This window comes from Oryctolagus cuniculus, chromosome 6, assembly GCF_051225735.1.
Source record: "Oryctolagus cuniculus isolate XC-2025 breed Fujian yellow rabbit chromosome 6, ASM5122573v1, whole genome shotgun sequence".
Taxonomy (NCBI): Eukaryota; Metazoa; Chordata; class Mammalia; order Lagomorpha; family Leporidae; genus Oryctolagus; species Oryctolagus cuniculus.
In genome coordinates this window covers 97,441,962-97,469,248 of record NC_142872.1, presented here as the reverse complement: position 1 = coordinate 97,469,248, position 27,287 = coordinate 97,441,962, and the positions used below count along the sequence as shown (strand labels likewise).

Below are 27,287 nucleotides of genomic sequence, written 5' to 3'. Positions count from 1 at the left end.
GACTTGAATCAACGCCCATATGGAATGCTGGCACCTCAGGCAGAGGATTAGCCTAGTGAGCTGCGGCACCGGCCCCTCCTGTATAATTTGGCATGTTCCTTCATCTCCTCAGTATTTCCTACAAACCAGGAGCTAGATCCAGAAGCTTAATTAGATTTAGCTTTCTCTCTGTTCCTCTTTTTTTTTTTTTTTTTTTGTTAAGATTTCATGGATGAGTTTTACTTTTCCAGTAAGAAATGTATGTTTGACTTCTGTTGTTGTTAAAGCTTCAACATTCTGTTAGTGTCCTTCAGCAAGCCATTGTAGGATGTCTTACGTTCTTTTTGGATCAAAGATAATTGATTAAGAAGGAAAAAATTCCATAAAGTCCTTAATTTAGCTGACTAAAGTAAATAGAGATGTACCAGCAGAAATAAAAGGACAAGTAGTTCTTTTGCAGTTAACTAGCCCAGTGTTAGTTTTGGAAAGGTAAAGTGTTGCTATGAGATTAAACTACTTTCTGAATTTTGATTATTTCTCAAATATCTCCTTTCTTTACATGGCTCTTATCTTTAACAGCCTGACTTCACATGCGATTTCAATGCAAAATGTTGATGCATCTTTTGGTGGCCATGAAAATAGAGTCCCATGTCTAGATTGTGCTACAGCTCTTATTGTAACAGTAATGGATTAAAAAAAAAAAAAAAGCAGAAGTAGTAGCAGTAGCAGCTTACTGTTAGCCAGGTACTAGGTCCAGAAATTCAGATATAGTACCAAGCTTAATCTTGCAAAGAAACCTGTTTTATTCCCATGTTACTGATGAAGGTCCTGGGGACAAAGGTTAAAACATTTTCTTTTTTTAATAAGGAACTTATGAATACTTTAGATTCTCAGGATTACAGGAAATATACGATAATTACTACAATACTTATTAATTCTCATGTTAAACATTTCTATCAAATGAAGATTTTTTTTTAAGATTTATTTATTTATTTGAAACTCAGAGTTACATAGAAAAGAGGGAAAGACAGAAAGAGGTATCTTCTATTTGCTGGTTCACTCCCCAGTTGACTGCAATAGCCAGGGTTAGGCCAAGCCAAATCCAGGAGCTTCTTCCAGGTATCTCATGTGTGTGCAGGGGCCCAAGCTCATGGACCATTTTCTGCTGTTTTCCCAGGCTATTAGCAGGGAGCTGGATCAGAAGTGGAGCAGCCAGGACATGAACCGGTACATGTGGGGTGCCAGCTTCGCAGGCCACAGCTTTACCTACTATGCCACAACGCTGGCCCCCACACAAAGATCTTGTTCAGTAGCAGTAATCGGCTGAAAAAACAAAAACAAAAAAACAGGAAACAGTTAAAAGAATATGATGGCCCCAGGGAATAATGCTGGTGATCTGGGATGACAGCAATTTTAGTCTCTTGTGTTCTAGAAACATGAGAAAAAGATCTTGAGGCAATGGGGCAGTTAAAGATTACCTGACAGAAGACAAGACAAAACACCTGTTTTAGGCCTGGGTCTACAGACATTCAGTAGAGTTCATCATTATTTAATTTTTTTTTACATATGTGACTTTCTGTTAAGTAGTCATAGTTTATCTTTGGTGTACTGAAAACAGTTGTGGGTAGCCTAGAAATATAACAAGTCCTTCACTTTCAATTAAGGATCAGATCCACATAATCTACAAGCAGGGTTCGATTTCATTTGTGCAAGGGGGTGTGGCTTAGATGCTATATATTATCTTGTCTTTCAGTAAAGAGCAGCTTCAGAAAGGGTCTCCACTAGAATTTCCTGGGCACAAGAGTGGTACTATGTTTAGTTTCCTCATACAACAAGAAAAAGGATAAAGCATTTTATTGAAGTTGCTCTGTGTGAGCTGCTTCGCTCTGTTTTTCCATTATTGCTAGGGAACTAGATTTCAGAGTGCCCCTTTTGTAAAATTATTGTGTGCCATTCCCGATAAGGAGCTTCAATATTTCCTGTAAAGGTCCCTTTACAAGATTACTTTTGAAAAAGGAATATGTTAAGACTCTGCTTTGTCATCTTTTAAAGAAAGGGTATCATAATTAAAAAAATAGTTTGCGGGCGTGTGTTTAGCCTAGCTGGAAGACACCTGTGACCCCCATTGGAGTACCTAGGTTCCATGCCTGGCTGCAGCTCCTGACTCCACCTGCTAGACCCTTCCTGTCCCGACCCTCAGCGGCCACAGGTGATAGCTGCTCAAGTAGCTGGGTTCCTGCAGCTCGTGTGGGAGACCTGGATTGAGTTCCCAGCTCCCAGGTGTGGCCTGGCCCGGCTCCAGATGTTGTGGGCATTTGGAAAGTGAACCAGCTGATGGGACTGTTCATGTGCTCTCACTCTCTCTCTATAATAAAAGACAAAGGAAATATGTGAACAGTTCATATGCTAGGGAGGTAAACAACAGTTACGAACAACATTCACAGGCCTCTCATACTGATTGGAGTATTTGGATGTTTCCTGAAAGAGAGGGAAAAATGGAACGGGAATAGGGAGAAGGGGATACCTAGAGAAGGACTCATGGCTGGGGGGGAAGCAAAGAAACAAAGACCAGTAGTGAAGATGAAGATGTGAATTTCTGGTGCCAGTAGCAGGATGACAGGGTTGATACGATGTAAAACTGAGAGCAAGGAGAGGGTTTAGGAGAATACCAAGGTTTGGGGTTGGTAGGTTGTCATTCATCTAAAGAAGGAATACAGTTGACTTCCAGAGGGAAATAGGGTAAGTGCAACTTACCACACAATGTGTCAGGTGCTTGATGCTTGATGGACATGCAAGGAGAAATGACCGACAAGTCATTGATATATATGCCTATGGAGGCCTCAGATCTGATGGAGGGAGTGAGGTGGTGTGGTTTAATTATTAAGTAATGGATAACCAGATTCTTGGAGGATACCCAGAAAAGATCGACAGCATTGTAGACAGCAGAAGAGGAGCAAGGTTAACAAGAGAGTAGACAGCATTGTTGAATGCCACAGAGCAGTCAAAGCCAGACAAGAATGGTGACGTTTGGCGATGAGATTTCTTTAAAATGAGATGTTGCTTTGAGATGGAGGCAAAGCTTTAACTAATTTTTCAAAAGTGATATAACAAAAAATGATATTTTGAAAGAAACCATTTTGTAACTGCTGCCCTGGAATTTGTTAGTTCAAGAAAATTACTTATTAGAGAAAAGTAATATTAAACCAAAGACATGGTGATTTTCATTTCTCAGTTTTGGTCTAAGAATGTGTTTTTCCCTCCTTCTAAATATGCCAAAATAAGCCATCATGGTACGACAAATTTATTAGCTATGCAGTATTAGCTTTTGTTGTATTTAACTTGTATCAGGCAAGTTTGAAAATTTTGAAGCTATTAAAATATTTTCTATTATAACAGGAAAATAAAATCAAACATGTTAGAAGTATTCCAGTTACTAGAATTGTGTAAGCAAATCTGTAAACACAGTTATCTGCCCTTCTGCTTGTCCCTGCATAAGTAAAACAGGGTGAAATGGTTTTGCACCCTGCCAACTCAGTTACCAAGCACAAATCACAGTACTGCTGGATCGCAGTGTTCATGTCTCAAATCAGAGTCCATGCCCTCTGGAGCTCTGTTTTCCAAACTGCAGATGGTGGCAGGGCTATGAAGTACAAACACTCAGAGTACATGCAACACACTGATTGAAGTCTTATTTTGTGAAACTTATACTTCAACTGTGTGTACCTGCATGTTTACTCTGTGTGTGTGTGTGTGTGTGTGTTGTGAAAGACAGAGAGAGAGAGAGAGAGAATGAGAAATTACAAGATTGTGGTATAAAACTTAATTTCTTATGGTGGATTGTAGTAAAAAGATGTTTGAGAAACACTACTTTCAACTAGAGCCTATTCCTATTCTAAAATTATCTCCTTCCAGTTAACTGCCAAACCATTCTTTTGGTGTCATAAATGTTTCGTAACAATATCATAGAGTGGCAGGATAAAAACTGCTAAGGGATGACTGCTAATAACAAAAGCAAATAGCATTAGGAGGTAAATAAGTCCAACATCTGTGTTATATTTTACCACAGGATGGAACAAGCCTTTAAAATTTATTAGTATTCCAACTAGCAAGTCATTACTGTAATTTATGAAGAAAAGTTAAAGCGTGCTATATATTAACAAACAATAGAGTAATTCTTTTGATGGTCATATAAATAAGCAGCCATATTAAGGAGAAATAATACTTTTTCAAAAGCAACAATACTATGGCACATAAATTCCAGAATTGGCAATTAAATCAAGGTGGTGAGTCTCCACCCTTGCCACATAAAAAGATTCATTGACATGGTTATGAGACAAGTCATGTATTTTTATTGGCCTGAACTAGAGGGAGTAAACACCTTAGTCAGGTGTTCTGTTTCAGAAACAGCTGTTTGGACTTCCCCTATTGGTTAATTCTGTTCTGGGGACTACTTGAATATTTGACTTTAAAAAAATTTTTTCACCGCTCTCGCTGTTATTTATTATCCTTGGGAGTGAACAATTTCCTATGAAACCTAGAGTAGATGAGTTAGTTTTTCTTCACTTATTTGTAAACCGTGTTTATGCTTCTACAACGTACGACATTTCATAGATTGCAGGTAGTATTCAAAGGGAGCGTTTATGAATGTTAAGGGGTGTGAATCGTCCGACGGGAAATTTGAGGGAATTGTTTGCATTTGTGCCTCCCGGGCCAGCTTTTGGACACTGTTAGCCTCTGCGTCTGTATTTCCTCCCAGCCCTCTCGTAAACCATGGAGTGTTTGCTTTGTCCCTTGGCCAATCTACCCCTGACTTCTGGCAATCCCACGTCCTCCACCTCCTTCCCATTGCCAGTCGGCTAGCAGAGGAGGGGCAGGCATCACAGACCTCTGCCCCTTCCCCTTCTAGCACTCCTGGAAGGTAGGAGGGTGCTTCTGTGGGTTGGGTAGCCTTAGAGAGGGGTATGGCAGTGCTAGAAGGCTGTGGGAGGTGCTGGTTCTGCCTCCCTGGCTAAACCTGATTGGCCCATACCAGGTGCCAAGCATGTCCACCCCATCACTCCATTCCAGGTCCCTGCACACTCCTAAGTATATAAACGTGTAATTGTGTCATATTGAGAAACACCTATTCTTTTCTTGTTTTATGTGAGGACACTGTGTTTGCCATCTAGCCTTCTATCACATCCACAAACGAGGCTCACTGCATACACAGAGCCTCAGAATGGGCAAGCAAACATAGGTCCTGGCTCCCCAGGCTAGGACTCTCCTATTGCAGGAGGAGGTGGGGCTCTTGGAAGTTACTCAAGGGGAGGGTAGATTTCAGTTACATGGAGAGCAGGGAGGAAGACACAGGCAAGTCCTGAGATTGAAAGTGTATCCAGAAGACAATGCAGAGATCGTGTGTAAGGTTTATGTGGGTCAGTATTGGGTAGTGAGAATCTTACTTTCTTTGAGTTTTATCTTCTTGACGCTTACATAACACTTGAAGACTGTGGTGATAGAGTACCCAGGCCAGATGGGCAGCCTTACCTGAAGGCATAATTCCTCTAATTAACACTTTCCCAGGGCAAGTAATTATACAGGTAGATTCTGTACTTATTCCCAAGGGTTGCTGTGACAATAAAATAGTATATCAGAAATTGTTGGCCAGTGTCGCGGCTCAATAGGCTGATCCTCCACCTGCAGCGCTGGCACACCGGGTTCTAGTCCCGGTCGTGGCTCCGGATTGTGTCCCGGTTGCTCCTCTTCCAGTCCAGCTCTCTGCTGTGGCCAGGGAGTGCAGTGGAGGATGGCCCAAGTGCTTGGGCCCTGCACCCCATGGGAGACCAGGAGAAGCACCTGGCTCCTGGCTTCAGATCAGCGCAATGCGCCGGCCGCAGCGGCCATTTGGAGGGTGAACCAACGGCAAAAGGAAGACCTTTCTCTCTGTCTTTCTCTCTCACACTGTCCACTCTGCCTGTCAAAAAATTTTAAAAATAAATAAATAAATAAGAAATTGTTGTTCTTTGGAAAAATCTTAAATACCATACATATAAAAGTAACTGTTATTAGTAGAATGCCAATAAAACCTTCAAAAACATATCCTTTATTAAGTTATAGAATCCTTTTATCTTTCCAGAAATTTTTCCTTCTTCACTAATTATGCTGGCTCTTCAGTCATGAACCATATTTCTTCCTGGATTTTATATATTACAAATAGGCAACACCATGAAGATTGTACCTATCTGCATATCAGCCAAGGGCATTTCAATGCCAGTAAATGACATCAGGCTATAAGTTGCATAGACTTGACTACTCAACAGTATGGCCCAAAGCTAGGCTTCAGGGTGCTAGAACTCCTCTGTGTATATAATGCTGGCTATTTGATGCCCAGATAGTGTCATGTGAGTGTCCAGGTCAGCTCCCTGAGCTAGACATGGTCCTGGGTGATCAAAGTGACCATCAATTCCAACTTTGAATATACTTAAAATTGGCAAGCAGTCTGAATAAATACTCATGGAGAGCTGTCATCTAGGGTAAAATTCTACTTAGCATCCTTCTGAAATTAATCTACAGTGTATTTATTTTCTGATATTTGTGGCAGGACATCTGGAACTCAAAGTGGATCATGGTATAATATAGATATGGCTTTTTTTTATTTATTTGACTGGTAGAGTTATAGACAGTGAGAGGATAATGGCATATTGATTGACTGACTGCTGCTCCTGAAACAGACATATTGAGCTGAATGTCTCCCCTGTTTTATGTCTCAGTAACTGTAGATTTTATATTCTTATAATATTTAAGTGGCATATGATTTCTTCATCATGCAAAGTACCAACACCATGTAGGATAGTGTCAGTAAATAAAGCACTGAAGCCTCAACACAATAAGTTGTGCACACGAAAGGCAACCGGAGTCTCCGTTTCCCTGGGTGTCTCTTGCTTCTTGCCTTTGCTGGTGCTGGCTCCCACCTAATGTGACACTGTATTTATGTGACATCAAGCATACATGATGTTGACCTATGAAATTCTTCTTTTAGGATCCACCCACTTCAGTTTCCCTTGGACTGCGAATGGAAGAAATGATTTTCAACTTGGCAGATACACATCTATTTTTTAACGACTTAGAAGTAAGTCCTAATGGTTTTATACGTCATGTTGCATGTCTGAAAAGTGGAGACTGGTCTTAAATAGCAATGGGATATTATTTTTAAACATATAATTGGAACAATGAGATAAAGTAATTGATCGTCTGGCAGTATTCCACCTTCATGGTAGTTCTGCTTTGCCTTTCTTTGGCTGTTGTGTTTCCAACTTAGATCCCACGTCACTGTTGGTAGGGATTTGGATTTGGTAATGTGAATCTTAAGTGTTGAAGTTTGTGGATTAGCCGAAGCCGCCTGTTTCTCACATGATGCATAATCTCTGTGGGGATTTACCTTTACCTTTACAATGCAACAGAAGTAGTAATACTTACAAATGCTGTCTATGTCATACTCGTCCTGTGTTAGTGTGGACGCTTTTCTTTCTGGATGGTCCAATCGCTTGGAGGTCATTGTTGGAGGATATTGTAGTTGGGACTTGGTTGCTAGGGTTTCTTATGTCAAACTGCTGATGATTTTATTGGTCCATTGTGATTGGTTGGAAATTTTTGTGTGATGGCTAGCTAAATGTGTTAGCAGCATTGACAACATGATGAGCTTGGTTAGCAGCATTCTTAATAACGAATATTGTTTTTCAATCTCCATAATGAGAAAACATGATCATAGCTACCTGTCACCCACTTCTTAACAGAGACAGTTGTTTATTTAAATTCCACTGTTAAGAAAGCTGTGGTAGGGTTGCCAACAGGCATTAATCATCAAGTTGTTGTTTCATTCGATTTTATAAACGTATGTTATTTCAGACAGGAGGGGAATCTGAAAGATTCAAATAGAACTTTTACTGATCAAAGTTAATTGGCAGCAATTGGCCTTTAAATATTTCCTGATGTTTCCCTTTTCAAAGTCAAGCAAAATGCACCTTATTTAATAGATGAGCCAAAATCATTTGAAAAATGCCACGGTGTGACAGAACTTAAATGTGGTTTGTTCAACATCTGTCCTGTATTTTGATTTCTTTTCATCTGCAATGGAACTACTCACAGTCAAATTGGCAACTTCCAATGCAATAAAATTATTTAAATGTTCTTTTCCCCCCATTCCTTAGTGAAATATTTATTTTTATACTTAGGGGTAAAATACAAAATTCTTTTGCATTTTCAAGTGTTTGCTGTCCTTAAGGAAATTACATGTAAGTCATTACTGTTTTTTAAGATAGAAATATTGCAAGTGAGTGACAAGTTCAGAATTGCCTTTAGGAAAGCTTAGTAATCATACTTGCTTTCAAAAGCTGTTCCTGATTTATGGCTGTATTTCACTTCATGAGCAGCACGAAAAAATTCCATTTTTTACTAGTCTGTTAAAATTCCTATCCTGTTTCTTTTTGTTTCTGAAGATAGATACTAAGTTGATGTTTTGTCGTGGGTACAACCTGAGGTTAATAAGTGTTAATAGCACCCATCAAGAAGAAAATTAGCAGCAATTTGCTATTGTTTTTAAACTTTCTATTCTTTAAGATGTCAGAGATTGTCTATACAGTGCCAAAATTGTGTGGTGAAAAAGTGAGAAGTTAGGCAAAAAATAATTTGATATAATATAGACAAAAATACATTCAAACTTAGTTGTGATCTAATACAAACAGATGTTTTATTTGTTTACTGGACATAATTCACAACTGAAGGGTATATAGAGACTGAATTGGCGCTCAAACAAATAAATAAAATGTGTATATTAAATGATCTACTTTAAGAATATAGAAGATGTAGTTTTTCTGTAAATTCAGATTTCAAAAGAACGATGTCTGGTATAGTTGTTGAAATATCACACTAGTCTTGGTGTAAGGGCTATTTCTTATCAGAGGTAAAGTAGGAAAGAGAAGGAAGGTACAATTCAACCAAATATGTCAACAATAAAAATTTTAAGCTTGTAACGTTATAAAAGTTGATTATAAGTTATTTCACTTGAGGAGAATAAAGAGATAACAGAAGTATCAATAAAATATTTGTTTAGCCCCTGTCTTTGGAAATGGTTGAAGTGTCTTAGATATGCTCAATACTTATAAAACAGATTGACTCTTATACTTATTTCAAGCTTTCATTTTATATTTTGCAATTTGACAAACCTGGGACTGGTGATTGCAGATATAAATTTCCTTCAGAATAAAAAGTAAACATTTCCTGGTGAAAATAAGAGTATTGGCAGAATGCTTTGAAGAAAACCAAAATTATCTCACCAGGCAGAAATGATGTGGTAATGCCTGATTTCACCCTCCAATTAGCAATGTGTGGTGGTCGGGGATGTGAATAGGGTAATATATTTAAATTACATGTTTTAGCTGTTTAAAGTCTAAGGTACAAGTAATTTCAAGAAGTTTAACCATCTCTGGGGTAGTTTCAAGTGTGGTTTCTGAATTCTGTTGTTTACTTTTGGCCTTATTTTCTTCTAAATCTTAACTTTTTCCCAGCCACCCTCTGTATACTTTGGTTAGTTCACTGTTTGGCTCAGTAAGACCTTCTGAATCTGTGAGGGGCTCTCAGTAACATTTGATATATTATCAAAGTATGTGCTTAAAGCAGTAATTAGAACATGACTTAGGAAATTTAGGGTGTAATTCTTAAAGTAAGTTAAGAATGTCTTACTTGAACTTTAAGGAATAAAAAAGTAAGTCTTTTTTTGGTTTTTAAAAATATTATTTGTCATGTGACTTAGAAAAATCACAATTGACAGGAACTTTGTTGCTATTCTAAGAAAAGAATAAACCAGAAATTTTGATTTTCTGTACCATTAAAAATCTTTGATACCTTAAGGAACATGAGTGACAGGAGACATCGGTATCACAGGATATAACATTTTCCTCCATCACAGAAGGCTTTTGACTTTAGTGCCATCATGCACTTCTGGGTTGCCTATTTCTAAGTCTGACAAATGTCCTGGGTATCATTTTATAAGAAAGGTGCAGCATGATGATGCCTATATGGAATTCATTTTTTTATGAGCAACGGTATGGAATTGGAGTTTATTTCTGCATCTTTAGTATAGTGTGGCTCTTTCTGACTGAGTGGAGAAAGAGTTCTTTCTGTTGGACTTTCACAGAAAGGCAGTCGGCAAACAGTGAGGACAGGCTGTCGGCACTGATCATGTTGCAGTTGAACCTGCTGCTGATTAGTCGGTACTCCTGCTGGGCTTTTCCACAGATAAAAGAAAGTGCTGTATAAAGATGGATGTAAGTCTAAATAAAAATCAGGCAGTACACTTCGGTTGAATTTTCTCTTTTGTCTCGTGGAAAGTAATATGATTTCACCTGTATTATGGTTGCCATCCTATCTGGTGGTGTAGACATGGTGGCCCTCAAGAGTGACAAGAGGCAGGTGTCTGGTCCCGTGTCACTTCTGCTGGGAATCAGGGTAGGGAAGTTGTGGAAAATGGTGAGACACAGGCACGTGAAGCTCTCACACACAGCTGACTCCCCCAGGTAAGAGTGTGGCTGCTTTGGATCTCCCCTCTTCCCTGTCCTAATTGCAACAAACCAAAGGATTCTTTGGTGTCAGGATTTACGGCGTCAATGGTTCCATACTTTCTGGGCCTTCCGTAATGCAGACTCCCATCTCAAGTCCAATTTTTAAGTTTTTTTTGTTTGTTTCTTAATTAGAGAGAGATGCAGACAGAACAATGGGCAAAGAGAGGGCCCATCAGCTGGGTCATTCCTCAAATGCCTGCAACAGCCAGCAGTGGGCCTGGCTGAAGCCAGGAGCCAGGAACTCAGTTGAGGTCTCCCATGTGGGTGCTGAAACCCAATTACTCAGCCCTTACCACTGTCTCCCAGGTACGCAGGAGGAGGAAGCTGGAGCCCGCACCTTGAGGTGGGCATCCAACCCACCTGGCATGGGACATGGGCCTCTTCACTGCTGGGCTGAATGCCCACCCACCCCTCCAAATCTGATGTTTATATACCTGGGGCTATAGTCCCTTATTCTCACCTTTTCTATTAAAAAAATTGTGCTGGGACAAAAGCTTCTGCTCTCACTAGAGCATGGGTTTGATGAGTCAAAAGCCAAGGAAAGTAACTGGTGGACAGGCTCTTCAGTACAACACCGTAATATAAAGGGAGTAATCTACAGTGATTTTTTTCTTATAAATCAAATAAATTGGCTTGTTCTATGGTTTAATTGATTTCCTAAATTTGCAATAATATTTTATTACACTAAACCTTAGGTCATGATTAATTATTTTAATATTTGTTAGTAATACATTTATTTTTAGCTCGGAAAAAATGTCTGTCATCAACACACCAGGTATGCCAATGTTAAGCAACTTAGTTTCAAGTGAAGTGCTCTATGCTGACCTACACTTTGTGCTTTCAAGAGAATAAAATATTTTAAACTAATTCAGAATTAGTTGATTTTGCAAGTTGGAGAAATACCTGTCACCCAGAAAGTACTTGGTTTTCTATAAAAGAGGAAGGAACTATGATACCCGGCAGCCAGCGTTTGTCTGGATGCTGGAAGCCCTGGTTCTCTGCTGCAAGGGCAGGGTCTGGTGAGTGTTTGCAAGGAAGACACTGTGGGAGAAACCCAGGGTGATCTCTGCGTTAGTGCTCTTGGAGTAGCTCCTTGAAAGTGTGTGGGTATAGCAATGACGATATTCCACACTTGAATGTCCCTAGGTACATATACACATACATCTGCATAAAGCTCACAGAAAAATATGCATTCTGAAAGTACTATCCATGGAATTCAGGGTCAAAGTACTATCCATGGAATTTCAGCAAAAACACAAATTTGTCTTTCAACTCCATTTTTCTTTTAGTTTTGTAGTTTACTTTTTGTATTTTACAAAGTATCTTCCTGTTTACCACTTGTTATTTTCAGTTCTATACTTAGGCTTGGCATACATGTTTATTTTTCTCCTGATAGTCACAAAATAGAAATAAAACATTTTTTTACATCCTGGTAGCACCTTCACAACTCCATGATCATTGCCTTATGTATACTGACCTTTGAAATGACTACTTGTTGGATTGAATTTTTATGTACTTTCTTTTTTTCTTAAAAAAATCATTTATTTGAAAGGAAGAGTTACAGACAGAGGAAGGGACATTCCCCATATAGCCCCAATGGCCAGACCTGGGCTGATCTGAAGCCAGGAGCTTTTTCTGAGTCTCCCTTGTTGTGCCAGGGCCCAAGCACTTGGACCATCATCCACTGCTTTCCTAGGCACATTAGCAGAGAGCTCAATGGGAAGAGGAATAGCTGGGACACAAACCAGCACCCATATGTCATGTGGCACCGCAGGCAGAGGCTTAACATAATATGCCACAATGCTGGCCCTTCTTATGTATTTGCTTAGAAGACTAATTTCTGTTTCCTTCCTCATAGAAGACAGAATTGACTTTGCCTCCCTTTGTTTTCATGTAGATTGCTAGACCTAGCCCATTTACTTAGTTAATAAGAGTAGCATCAAAACCCTCCGGTAAGGCCGCATTGTGGCACAGCGGGTGAAGCCACTCTCTGCGAAGCTGACATCCCATATGAGCACCGGTTTGAGTGTTGGCTGCTCCACTTCCGATTCAGCTCCCTGCTAATGTACCTGGGAAAGTAGTGGAAGTTGGCCCAAGTGCTTGGGCCCCTGCACCCACGTGAGAGACCCCGAAGAAGCTCCTGGCTCTTGGCTTCGACCTGACCCAGCCCTGGCTGTTGAGGCCATTTGGGGGAGTGAACCAGCAGATGGAAAAACTTCTCTCTCTCTTTGTGTGTGTGTCTATCTAACTCTGCTTTTCAAATAAATAAAATGAATCTTTAAAAAAAATTTAAAAACTGATAACCTTCCTATACCCGTACAAAATTTATATTACAATTTTAAACAGTAGCAATAACTACAACACAAAAACAAAAACTCAGAAAAGAAAAGATAAGGAATAATCTGTATAAGTATTTGTGACAAATATATGAATAAAACTATAGCATATTGCTGAGAGATTTGAAGGAATATTTAAAGAAATGGAATTTCTTTTCTTTTTTATAATATGACAATTGTTCTGTTTTAAAGCGTAAATAGGATCAACTACTTAGCTATTTATTTTTGACTGAAAGGAAGAGTTCTGGCTCAATGAAAAATTAGGGTGTTATAAATTTCTACAATACAAAATGCAGATTTGTGCTGGACTGACTGATATTGGACCAACTTTGGGGAGAAAAAAAACAGAAACTCAGCTTTTAGAAAAATTTTCTATGTGTTAAAATAAAACTGAACAAATTCATAGAGAAGGAATGGATTTTTCCACTTACATGCTACAATAGGTAATTTTAAAATGTAAATTAAGATACGAAGGTCTGAGCCATAATGAGAAAATGTAGATAAATCCAAAGTCATAAAGAAATTCTGTCTCTCTGTCTCTCTCTGTCTGTAACTCTTTCAAAATAGATAAATCTTAAAAAAAAAAAAAAAAAAAAAAAAACAGGAGGAGGGGGCAGCACTGTGGTATAGCGAGCAGTGCCACCACCTATGATGTCATCATTCCATATGGATACTGGTTTGTGTCCCAGCTGCCCCACTTCCAGTCCAGCTCCTTGCTAATGCACCTGGGAAAGCCTGGCAGATGACCCAAGTGCTTGTGCCCCTACATACACCTGCGAGAACCCGGATGAAGCTCCTGGCTCCTGGCTCCTGGCTCCTGGCTCCTGGCTCCTGGCTCCTGGCTTTGGCCTGGCCCACTGCTGGCCATTTTAGTCATCTGGAATGTGAACCAGTGTATGGACAATCTGTCTCTGCCTCTCCCTCTCTGCAACTCTTTAAAAATAAACAAATAAATCTTAAAAAAAAAATGTGAACGACCATTTGTCAAGAAGCATTAAGAGGAGACTAAAAGTGGTTGATACCATTGGTACTAACAGTCCAGCTAGGAATTTTTAATAATGAGGCAAGCATTTTTAATTAGAAACATTTCTAAGGGTGAGCATTGTGGTATAGCAAGTTAAATGGTTGCTTGAGACCCCTGCATCCCATGTTAGAGTGCCTGGGTTCAAGTCCGACCTTCAAGTCCCACCTCCACTTTCTTTTTTAATTTTGATTAATATAGAGAGAACAAATTTCATGTAAGTCATAGGTACAATTCTAAGGAGATAACTACACTTCCCTCCCTGCCTCTTTCCCTGCCTCAATCCCTCCTCTTTCCTTTCTTTATTTTTTCTTTAATTTTTACAAAAAAGGTAATTTCAGTATCCTCTGTAATTACCCACCTCCACTTTCAATCCAGCTTTCTGCTAATGTGCACCTTGGGAGGCAGCAGGTGGGAGACCCAGATGGAGTTCCTGACTTCAGCCTGCCCCAGCCCTGACTGTAGAGCATTCGGAGGGAGTGAACCAGCAGACGGAAAATCTCAGAATCTCTCTCTGTCTCTCTTCCCCCCTCCCTCCTTTCTCAATCAGTCTGCCTTTTAAATAAATGAACTTTAAAGCATAGTTTTTTTTAAAAAAGATTTTATTTATCTATTTGACAGGTAGAATTACAGACAATGACAGAGAGAAAGGTCTTCCTTCTGCTGGTTCACTCCCCAAATGGCCACCATGGCCAGCGCTGCACTGATCCAAAGCCAGGAGCCAGGAGCCTCCTCCTGATCTCCCATGCGAGTACAGGGGCCCAAGCACTTGGGTCATCCTCCACTGCTTTCCCAGGCCATAGCAGAGAGCTGGACTGGAAGAGAAGCAACCAGGACTAGAACTGTTGACCATATGGGATGCCAGTAGAGGATTAACCTAGTGCACCACTGCACCAGCCCCTAAAGCATAGTTTTTTAAAAGGAACGTTTCTAAATTGTGGAATTCTGATCATGTTTTGTTTCTTGACCTGGGTGTTGATTGCACCAGTGTGTTCAATTTGAAAAATTCACTGAGCTATAATTTTTTCAATAAAAAGTTAATGTAAAAAGTATGTTTTTAGGAATGCATACATACATATTGTTTATTCTCAACTTTTTAAACTTCTATGTCCTATATGCAATATATTCATTACTATTTCTCTAGCACAGGGCCTCACCTATGGAAAGCACCCAGTAAATGCATGTTCAATATCTATACATGATGACAACTATAACAACTATATGTAAAGATAAACTCTAGAACTTTAACATTGATTATGACAGAGATTTGGGGGGTTATTATTTTCTTATTCATATTTTTGTTTATTCCATGTTCTCTATAACATATACTTATTTCCTCTGTAATCCAAAAACAAATACTCTTTTCAAAACTTTATTTATTTGAGTGGCAGAGAGTTGAGAGAGAGACAGAAAGAGAGAGAAAGAGCTTCCATCTGCTGGTTCACTTCCCAGAGGCCCACACCAGCCGGGGTCAGGCGAAAGTCAGGAGCCAGGAACCCAATTCAGTTTTCTCACAAGGGTGGCAGGAACCCAAATACTTGACCTATCACTGCTGCGTCGCAGGGTTTACACTAGCAGGAAGCTGGAGTCAGGAGCTGGAGCCAGGATAGAACCAGGTATTCCGATGGAGCATGTGAGGATCTTGCCCACTTGGCTGAAGGCCTGCCCATCAGCAAATACTATTGTTAATGGCCACAGATCATGTTATTGAAAGATAAAACTGAGCAAAATATTTGTGACCAATGTAACAAAGAGCCAACAGCGTAACAATTCAAAGAAATGTAAAGATGTAAGTTGATAGAAGCTAGTAAGCAAAGTGTCTGAATAGACAGTTTACAAAAGAAAAGCATTTTAACTGTCATCATACTTAAGGATAGGAAGGATGTTGGATTTCACTTCTAGTGAATAGATATGCCATCAAAGAATTCAGCCACTTGCCATGAAATTGGTAAAGATTGCAAATAAATCTTATGGTCTGCAGTGCAGTAAGATGAGTGCATGTCTGCCTTGCTCTTAAGGCTCTAAATTGATATGAATTCTCAGAAAAGCAGTTTGGTAATGTTCTCACCCTGTAATCAGGAATTCCACTTTCAGCATTTATTCTAACAAAAAAAAAATAGTTATATACTGATAAGTAAGATATGCATTCATTGAGATAATTCATTTTCATAACAGTAATAAACATTCATTGAACACTTCTATTTTACGTACATTATTCCATTTAATATCTTATCTCTATAATAATAGTATTATTATTGTCTTCACTTGAGAAGACAAGGGAAGCTTATGATGGTTAAGATAAAATTCACCTCAGGTTACACCACTACTGAACGGCAGGTTCCAACTCAGGTCTAACACTTCCCAGAAGTTCCCTCAACTCCGCATTCTGCTCTCTTACAGAAGATCAGGAAGAGACAAACCTGAGGAGGTGACACTTGCGAAGAAACTCGGAAGTGGGGAGGGAGGAAGTTGCAGTGATGTGGTAGGAAACCATTCTGGGAGAGGAATTGCAGGTGCAAAGGTCCTGAGATGGGAATGATTTTTTCTCTAGAAACAAAGAAGATGACAAGTGTGACTGTCACAGAGTGTGAGGGGTAAGAGTGACAGGGTTCAGATCATGCGGGGCCATGTGGGCCAGGGTAAGCAATTTTTTTTTTTTCTCATTGCAGTGGAAAGCAACTGCAGACTAGCAGGCATGGGCATGCCAGAATACTATTTACACTTGGAAAAGGTCAGGCTGGTTATCAAGCGAGGACTGAAGTCAAGAGTGAAACCATTGTGACCAACTGGAGATTGTCACAGCCAGCCAAGGAGGACATTTGCTGGGAACTGAGGCTGGAACTATTCCAGACAGTAAAAAGCTGCAGGGTTTATGGTGGATTCTGGTGGAGGCACTGGCAGGCTGCACTAATGGATCAGAAGTTGGAGGAAGGGAAAGCAGAATCAAAGAAGGCTGCTATGTCTTTACCTGAGCAACCGGACGGGTGGACATATTTTTGACTTGCAGATGCCTGGGTTTGGAGTTCGACAGGGAAGTTGGATTCAAGTATCCCTCACTGAGCATTTAAATTTGAAATATCTACTCACCATCCAGATCAAGAGCTGCCATAAAGGCAGGTAGACATACAGGTTTATATGTCTGGGGAGAGAGGCTGTTCTGAAAGTGTAGTTTGGAGAGGGTAAAGCCATGAGAATAGATCGCACCAACCACATAGCGGAAAAGGGTGAACTAAGAATATGACCTAAGGCTGGACGTTAGGCTCTCTAGTAATGATAAATAGGATCAAGAAAGAAGAGCATTCAGAAGACACTTGTAAGAAACAGCCAGCGAGGTAGGAGGAAAAGTATGTGTTATCCCAGAAGCTTAGAGAGTAGTGTTTCAAGTCCGAGAGTGGCAGGCTACTGCCACAAATGTGGCCACAGTTGAGTAAGATGAGGACTAAATAGAAGTGGCTGTTGGATTTGGTGATGGTGTTGCTTGCTAATGACTCTGATACATGTTGTTTCAATGAAACAAGAAAACGTCAGCCACGTTGGAATGGGTCGAGGGGATGAGGGTTAACAAAGGGAAGACAAGGAGGATTGAGAGTTTCTACAGAGAAAGAAGGCACACAGAGATTGTAGTACATGGAACAGAGCAGGGCTTGTGTGTTTCAAATACAAGAGACCTCGCAGTTTTGCATGTTGGCGGGAAAGGTTCAGTAGAAAGGAGAAGATACATAATGTGACAAAGAGAGGGGCAACTCTAGGAGGCAGGAGTTGAGCGGCAAGAGAGGATGGGATCCAGAACACAGATGACAGAGCTGTGTTAGATGAGAAGGGATGTGAATCCAAGGGAACAGGTGCCAGCAGGTAGGTGAGAGCCAGCAGAGGTAAGAAGGGGGAGTTCATGCTTTAAAAAACACTCAGTGTGCTATATTCTCCTCTTCTGTCTACCTCTGCCTCTCTCTGACCACCAGTAGGAAATCTCTAGAGGTCAGGGACCACGACTGGTCCACCTGAATCCTTAGCTCCTAATGCAGGATTCGGTACACAGAAATCTCTCATGTGTAACTTATTTTTCCCCAGCTTTTCTAATCTACACTGAGCACTGCTGTTTTTATAATTTGCAAAAGTTTATTTTTAGAAGTAAATGAAGAATCATCATGCTCTTAAAAAAAAAAACCTGAAATTGTCCAACGTGTTAAATTTTGAGGTTATCATTTTTTGAAAGTCATATCTTCAAAACCCTTAGTGTAAAAACACAATTTATATAGAAAAGGTGTCTGTCTGCCTCTCTTTCTGTCTCCCTCTGCCTTTGATTAATTGTAATTGTTTAAAAATACATAATTTCTACTATAAAAATCAATTTATCTCTTGATGGATAAGAGGTTGTTTTCTCTATATTTTTACTTTATATAGTTATGTTTGTTATGATTAGGCAAAGATTAGATGTAAGCATGAATGAACTATAGTAACTTGCCTCAAAGCCCCATATGTATGTGGTTCTAGAGGAACCAGAGTTTAAACTCAGGAATTCATTCCTAAGGGCCCCCTCTGTACCTCAGTTTCCTGTCAGTACCATTGGATGATGATGTGCTTCATAGACAGGGGAGTCTAAGCCGCCGTTATTGTTTGTTGAGTGTCGTCTTCATGAAGGACGCTGGGCCAGACAAGTGAGGGAGTTACCTAAGGAGGGGCTAGGAAACCAGGAATGTGAGACTGTAAGTGGTTTGCTGTCACAAAGCCCAGATAGACTTCCAGCAGAAATCACACCAAAAACAATTGCCGGTGGTTGGTTTGAAAATATCACTGACTCTGGGCACGTCCTAGGGTACTTCTCTGGCTCTTGCCTCACTCACATCATGACTGGAGGTCTATTGCTGGTAACTGGATGGTGACTGCTCCTGGCTTGCATCACCCTGAGCTGTCCTGTGTAGAACATGCGGGAGCAGGGTTCATGACAAAAAGACTTGCTTCTTTGGTTACGCTGCTAAGATTTGCTTTCCTTGCCATCCCATGTGTTGAAGGAGCTGGTGGAACTTGCTAGTGGTGTGGAGCATGGAGCAGAGGCCTGGGTGTGTGTAGTCACTTCCCTGGGGCAGAGCATCCCTGCCTCGGGTGCAGGCCTTAGGAAAGCTCTTCTCACATCCGTGTAAAGCTTTGACTTTAATCCTCCATCCATCAGCACTGTGAATTCAGTCTTCTCTTTATCTCTGGCTTACACTTGTGGGAAATGGAAATGAGGTGGTTTTTGCTCAGAGGCATTGGTTAGGTAACGGTAGAGCTGAGGTTGCAACCAGGGGTTTCCTTTTGCAGATGTCATTGCGCGAAACCTTCCTAGCTGTGTCACAGAACTTGGCTGCAAAGGAAGTGACTAGCACCTTGCTGCTATGACACGATGATGCAGTACCCCAGAAACCAGTTACCGGAAGGGGCCTTGTCTACTGAGTTCTTTGAGAGCTTTGTCTCTCACTACAGCTCAAAAACCTACATTGTGTAGTGGCTGAGGCAACCTAAAATCTGTTTTGGAAAGATAACTAAATAGATAACTAAATAGATAGATAGATAAATAGATAGATAAATAAATAGATAGATAAAACAGTAGGCCAGGCAGAAACCTGTGCTTGTGGATTCCTGTTGCAGAATAGGCAGAAACATCTAAGCAGCCCCTGCACTTCAGATAAAGTGAGCTACGTTGCTATAAATGTATTGATGCTTGCTGCGTTCTGGACACCAGCTAAGCATTGAGGAGAAAGGGATAAATTCTGTGCCCTCGAGGAACACGGAGTGTAAGTGGAGACAGAAAAGTAAAGGAACAATGATATCACAGTGTCATGTCCACGGTGGTGGTGATACGTCAGGAAATCAGTGCAGTCCACTGAAGACGTGGCTGATCCAGACTGAGACAGAGGAGGTGTGGCTGAGAGCACTGGAAACGTGACTCACCTGAGGATAACACAGATCATAGAGAGCTGGGTGTCGGGAAAAGAGTTTGAGAAGGTACAAAGTTCAGAGCACACCTGGAACGTGTGTGAGGTAGCAGGATAGAATGGGAGACAGGAGTCAGATCATGAAAGGTTTTATACTGTCCGCTGTGAAAGTTGTATCTTGTGTTGAATGCCAGATTTAATCATGAGAGAATGCCTAGCATTGCTATGGATACAGATCGTATTGTAAAGTCAGGGGTGGCAGTGATGTAGCTGAGAAAGCACCAGGGTTTTGTATAGACTGGAAGCTGTTGATAAAGGGCTGTGTTTGGCATAAGGAATCCTGGTTTCTGCCTTGAGCCATTGCAAAACCAGGAGACCGAACTGGCTTTGGAAGGAAGATCCTGAACTGAGCTTTGAGATGGTGAATTTGAAGTGCGTGTTAAGCACACACAGGTGGAACTCAGCAAGCAGTTCCTGGCACAAGTCTTAGGCTCAGAGGAGAGAACAGAGCTAGAAGCCAGCACCCATGGAATCAGTGAAGATTTCCCCAGGGAGAAATGAATAAGAAAAGGCATCTGGGAGCAGGGCTTGTTTTCTGAAATCTTAAGATTGCAAACACAGAATCTAAATGCATCTACAAGAAATTTGATTCAGAACATCAAGTGACGTAAGGAAAAGAACAGTCATTGTTAGAAGCAATTATTTTACCAGACCATTGGGTGGCCTGTCTAAGACACTGTTCCTCATTTTGCTGTGGTCTCTATTCTGTTGGGAGAAGCAACTCAGAGGCTGTGTGGGCTGTAGGAAGAGTGAGTGATTTAGAGACAGAGACCGGGGGACTGCGGTTTGGTCTTTGCTTCCTTTGCACTGTCCCCCCAATAAGCCTCAGAGAGGGTGACAGGGATGTTATGAAGTTTGGAGACAACAGAATCTGGAGCCCCCGGCCCCAGTGCTTGCCATGAATGTGGCGGGACCTCAGGAAGTGGCGTGCCGTTTCCTGTGGAGTGGAACTGCCACTTCAGCTTCGACGCAGTGGGCTGCGCCGCTGTCAGTTTATTTTAAAATCCTGAGAAATTGACTGTCTGTGTCACCTGTCACAGCTTTGAGTTCGGACGTTTCATTTTGACAGGTGCTCCCTAATCTCGTCTGGGAGAGCCCTACTTTGGAAAGGCAGATCTGTCTCAGTCATTCTCTTAGGAAGTTTGCTCAGTAGGGAAAGGAATTCAAGGTGCCCTTCTTTTTCTTTCTTTCTTTCTTTTTTTTTTTTTTTTCCTTTTAAGACTGAATAGTGCAAAGGAAGGCCTGAAACTGCAACTTCCCCCAAACGTGTTTAAGTTGCAGTCCCTGGAGGCCTCTCCCGTTTCAGTGCAGTTACAATGAGAGCCTGTCTGCAGACTCCGTTCAGTATTCTGACAGCATTTCTAAGGAAAGGCTTTCCAAACCCTGAGTCCTTCTTGCTGCTAATTGTGTGCTACTCCTTTGTAAGGCAGGTGGAGGCTTGGGGCGCAGGGGAGGATGTTGCTTTTGGTCAGTGTTATTTTGTGCAGGCATTTGCTTCGTCAGAAATAATTTACTGATTAACTTCTGGTATTGGCATTCTGTAGATTACAGAACTCTTCTAAGATATCATCCTTTGCAATTTGTGGGAATTGTTTGCTTTAAGTACACATTAATGCAACCCTTTGGACATGGAGATAAGCTGTTTCTATCAAGCAAAAAATTATGTAACTTTTGGGGCCAGCATTGTAACGCAGCAGGTTAAACCACAGCCTGCTATGCCAGCATGCCATTTTGGAGCACCAGTTTGTGTCCCAGCTGCTCCACTCCTAATCCAGCTCCCTGCTAATGTGCCTAGGAAAGTAGCAGAAGATGACCCAAGGACTTGAGACCTGCCACCCACATCGGAGACCCGGATGCAGTTCCAGGCTCCTGGCTTTGGCCAGACCCAGTCCCAGTCATTGTGGCTGTTTGCTAAGTGATCTAGCAAATGGAAGCTATCTCTCTCTCTCTCTCTCTCTCTGTGTGTGTGTGTGTGTGTGTGTGTGTATGTATGTGTGTGTGTGTGATTCTGCCTTATAAATAAGTAAATTTTTTAAATTTTTTTTGAAAAGTCACTTGTAAAATTAACAGTTGAAAAGCTAACTGTTTAGCATGAAGGTAATGAGAATGTGTTGAGGTTTGAAATATTTTCCTTTTTGATGTGATAACTAAAACATTTACTTCAAAATATAAGGAAAACAATTCAAATTTTAAATGGCAAAAAAAGGATGATGTATACTTATAATCCCAGACCTACTCAGATGGTCTTAAGCAGAAGTCAGCCTTATAGTTGGCCAGGACCCTGTGTTTCCAGAAGGCTTTTCCATACTCCAGGGGAAAGTTTAAAATTTTATTCAAGTTGGGGTAAGAAACAAATGAATTCTGCAAAACTGTTTTTGGAGATAATAGTTAACAAGATAAAGAGATTCTTGTTCTCCAGGAACTTGCAATCTGGTGAGGCTGGGGATGGGGGGATGCAGATAAGTCAAGCAAAGTAAGTTCCAAAGGCTTTTTGGGAGCACCAAGAAAGTAAGAGTGACAATGAAATTGCCACCAAAGAACTCAGTAACTGCTGTACAGGGCAGATTTTTGAGATTTCAAAGTCAAAGGTATATAATGAAGAAGGCTGAGAGACCAAGTGATTGTACATATCAGTTAAGGAAAATACATGAAGCATAGCCTAAGGAGGTAAATGAATATTATCCATCTGTCCAAGAATACTGCTTACAATGATCATTCATTTAATAAGCATTTATAGAGCAACATCAAGTACCAAACATTATTTTTGATGCTTAAAATAGAACTGTAAGAATTGACACTATTGCTTCCTTGCTAAAGTTAACAGTTCAGGGAAATATGGGAAACTATCCATTGGCTGGTGCTGGAATGAAAGAAGTATGAAATATGCACAAAATAGAAAACCGCATGGCAATTGTATGACACCCATTAATGCAGGTGATTAATTGCTACAAAGACGTCTTCATTCCATGCTGTTGAGTAGAAGGGAAAATAGCTCAAGACTCGGATCTGGTTCTATCTGCTTTTCTACCTGTGACTCCTGGTAGAATGTGAGCACTATGAAGAACATGAAGAACTGGAATAACTGAGCAGGTGAGCAGGACTCCGGGAAGGACCCGAAAATGTTCCTAGTGGTTGCTTCTGAGGCATGGACTTGGAGTTGATTTCCTTCATGTTTTCCTATAGTGTGTGAATTTTCTACATAGCATGTGTCATTTTATAATCAGAGAAAACAATAAATTTACCTCGATGAAACTACCAACTTTTTAACACTTCAATGACAAAATGCAGTAACATCAAGTAACTGCTGATGGGGACATCAGTTATTTTGTAACTGAATTCTGAAAATGAGAGAGCCCAGAAAGTTACGTGCGGCAACATCTGTGTGCTTAGTCTCTTGTTAGGAAATGGGGCAAGTGTTTGGCAGCCTCGCAGTTAAGAGTTTGATCAGGACACCTGCACTCCATTTTGAAGGGTCCACATTCCAGGCTCAGCTCTGCTTCCAGTTCCAGCTTCCTGCTGATATGCACCCTGGGAGGCACCAGAGGATAACTCAAGAACTTGAATCTCTGCCAACCCACAAGGGAGACTCAGATTGAGTTTGCAACTCCTGGCTTTTGCCTAGCCCAACCCTGGCTGTTGAAAGCAACTGGGGAACAGACCAGCAGATCCTCTCTCTCTCTGTGTCTGTCTCGCTTTTTCTCTCTCTCTCTCTCTCTGTGTGTGTGTGTGTGTGTGTATGTGTGTTTCTGCCTTTCAAGTACAATAAAAAGTTCACAAATCAATGTTAGGACATAAGAGGGAGATAAAGATACCTAAAAATAGTTTTTTTATTACCTGGTAGCATACCAAGAAGTTGTGTGTTTTACTGTACATGTGCTTAGCCAGCCAGTGCAGACTTTTACAGAGGCCTGGAGAGAACAAGTGCTGCTTGTGACAGTGATTGACACAGATAGCTTCTCAGTGATGGTCACTACTGTAACTCAGGCAGTGCTTGAGAGAGAGGGTACAGGCAGGGACGGAGAAAGGAGAGAAACCTGGACAGGCTTAGCTGAGGAGCTTTGCCTGAAAGGGAGAGGAAGAGAAAGAAAGGCATTCCTGCAAGCAGTAGACAAGGCTGCTGTCTGGAGAAGGGAGGAAGCAGAGGCCAGGCCGGGTGAGCAGAGCCTGGCAGGAGCAGAGGGTTCCTGGTGGGATGTGAGGAATGGCAGGCCTTGGAAAGATCTGGACTCGTAGACGTCCTGGTATGCTCAGTTGCAAAGAAATAAATTGTTTCCAACTTAATTTTTGTAATGCAGCTACCTAGAGAAATGGAAATGGAAGGGAAAGGTATTCCCTGCCCCTTCTCCCAGGATGCCTATGCTGCATATTGGAGGTTGCAGGGGGGCAAAGGGTAAGGAGGGCAGGGAGAGCAGTCATGGAATAATTCATGGAAAATGCCAATTATGAGCAAAAAAACCTGCATGGACTACTAGAATTTTTTGCACGAACACAAACTTATCTTTTACTTCCCTTTTCCTATGGACATTCTGAAGTGCTCTCATATTCCTGGGTAGAGCAGAGCTACTTTCAGAAAATCATTTTCAAAATGTGCTGCACAGGAAGGGTTGAAGGGAGAAGAGCTTCGCAAGAATTCTCAGATTTTCCCTGAGAGGCAAAGGTAGTAACGGACACCATGCCCTGTCTCTGCAGCCTCTCCCCAGGTTTGCAAAGCCTTCAAGGCACCTTGGGCTCTCACTTATTTTTTGCATGCTCCGTGTTGGTATACAAATCAGTGTTCAGTTAGGTGCATGACAGATGAATGAATGGATACAGAACACATATCCTGTATATTTGCTAGTGATGTTACCAGTTGATACATAATGTAGATAATATCCATGCCATATGAGTCATATATAGTATATAGTCTCTTCCTGAGTAAGATGTAAATAACTAAGGCATAAATAACCTGAGCATGATTATTTGCGGCTCCAAATGTTTCATTCTTGAGAAGAGGAGTGGTGTTGTAGGCCCTGAGAACATTAGCATTTTTTTTTCCAATTTTGCTTTCAGCCAGCAGACCCTATGTGCCCCCATTAACACTCAATGATTTGCGGCACACCAGGGCTCCCCAGGCTGGGAGACCTTTATCTGACGGGACGGGTTTATTCCAAGCTAATGGAGCTTCAAGATTTTACCCTGGTCTGCAGTCTTTGTGTTATAAAAGGGATTCAGGAGAGATGGTGTTGGGTGGTAGAATTTCAGACTCACTGATCCTTGGAAGCCGAGAGAGAACTTTCTGAGTGAGGAAGTGCCCTTCAGAAGTCTCCTCCCTCCCTCTGAGGGGCTGACAGTGAGAGGAGGTGATGATAGAACCCTTCCTGCAGCTCACAGGGAACCTTTTTTTCTTTTTTTAAGTGCCTACGTCCGGTTCTGCATATTTTTCTTTCTTGAATCAGTAATGATCCCATGGCACAGAACATTGGCTCGGAACATTTTTACTAACTCACTGAGGACATTGTAAAGCCAAATTTATTCTCAGCTGCTCATGTTTTGGTACAAAATTGGGGATTGCTTCCAATTATAATATTATCTGGTTGTATCAGTTAGCTGAAGTTAAAATATTGGCCTCTTTTAAATTTTCAAACTTTCAACCTCACTCCCCCTGGTGGGGGGGGCACTTATAAAGATCAAATACTTCTTTAAATATTGTATGGACATACAGTTTGCAGTTAAGATGAATCTACATTCATCAAATGATAAACTAGCACTTAGATTTTTTGCAAATGATTTGAAAAATTTCTCAAAAAGATCAGTTTAATATTGCATCTTATAGTTCATTTTTCTGTGTATGAGCAAAACAAGTATTTCTATGTGAAGTAAAGCTTGTCATCAAATGCTTTGTGTATGCCTTGGTATGTGGTTCATTTTCTTTAAGTGGCAATGAGGGTTAAAAGTGAGGGGTTACAGACAAGGATGAAAGGTCTCCTGCTCTGGATATTTTTCCACGCATCCGGCAGCAAGTTTGCAATAAAAAGAATGATTTTTATGAGAATGTGATTATTCACAGCAAGCCTAGAGTTGGTGTCACTATGAAAAATTCTTCTTTGGTCGATACTCTCAGCAGGACTAATAGATCTAAAAGAAAGGAAACAGGAGTTACAAAGAACACTGACTGTTGCCAGTGACAAATTGTGTTTGCAAAAATGATGAGCAAGCCCACTGAAAATTGAGAAATCAGTGCAGCAGTAAATCAAAGCCTTTTCTTACAAGTAGTTCTGAGTCCACATTCAAAAAAATGATCTTTATATAAGATGCAGGCCGAGTTTTCTTTTTCTTAAGGCTGTGAATATTAATTATGTTGCATATTAATTTGGTCATTTTCAAATGTTGTTACATTTTAAAATATGTAGTCTTTTAATGATACAACTATATACTGTTTGAGATATTATCAAACACCAATGCATTGCTATAAGTTGTAGATGAAGGTTTGCAGTAGTGTCACTGTCCTTACACAAAATTTGTAAAATGCCACATGCTACTTCCTCTTGCTTTAACTGAATCATAAATGAAGCTATCCATGGGTTGCAGCATATGCTTTGTGGACAGTATCAGTGATAGATGCATAGGATGCACTGAAATACCTTGTGCTTATCCAATAAAAGACAAATCTTATAGTCTATAATATTAAGTATTCATTGTATACTTACCCTTTTAAAAAGTAAATAAAGTGGCAAATATTGATATCATTAGGTCAAACACAGTAAGTGCCATAATTGCAATTAAATTCATCCATTCCCTTTAGAAGCAGTGTGAAACAATTTTAAATAAGCCCACTTTATTGTGAAGTGTTTACTTGCAGTTCTTTCTGGCTTTCATTAAGTGAGACTTTCCTCACCCTGAAGTTGAGAGTGTGAATAAAGACAAATATATTTAATATAACCATGTGGTAAAGAAAGTATTCATGGTAAGAAAGAAGGAACTCCAAGCAGAATGCAACTGGCACATAATATTTATTAACACTGTACTACCTAAGAAGGGACAATCCTCATGTGATTCCCTGGGGATTCACATGTCGGTGTAGGATTATAATGACATCGTATTTTTAATTAGCATATTTTAAAGGGTTAATAAACAAAATATTAAAATTTTGAAAGACATGTTTTCATCCTTTCTCTAGTTGTTGATAATTGATAATAAACACTTTCGTTCAATGATCTGAAATATGTACCATAATCTTATACATATACCAGCATATAACTTAAGAACCTCAGTTTGTCCTTTGCCTGCCATACTATCTGCAGGTACTTTTAGTAGACTTTCTTCTCTAGACACTTTGTGAATATTAGAATAAATAGCTAGTATCTTACCTTTGTTAAAACTGCTGTAATGCACGTCTTGGGTTTAT

At 40.5% G+C, this 27,287-nt stretch overlaps 1 protein-coding gene across 46 annotated transcripts in view; it reads left to right on the top strand.

Moving 5' to 3' along the window:
* Nucleotides 1-27,287, top strand: part of EYA1 (EYA transcriptional coactivator and phosphatase 1) — a 371,713-nt gene that overhangs the window by 315,703 nt on the left and 28,723 nt on the right. For all 46 annotated transcript variants that reach the window (XR_016235724.1, XR_016235723.1, XR_016235727.1 and 43 more), the window contains one exon: nucleotides 6,998-7,087. Coding sequence is in view for 41 of the 46 variants with exons in the window: in XM_089335376.1 (XP_089191502.1) it covers nucleotides 6,998-7,087 (90 nt within the window). In the remaining 5 variants the exon portion in view is untranslated. The remainder of the gene's footprint in view (nucleotides 1-6,997; nucleotides 7,088-27,287) is intronic.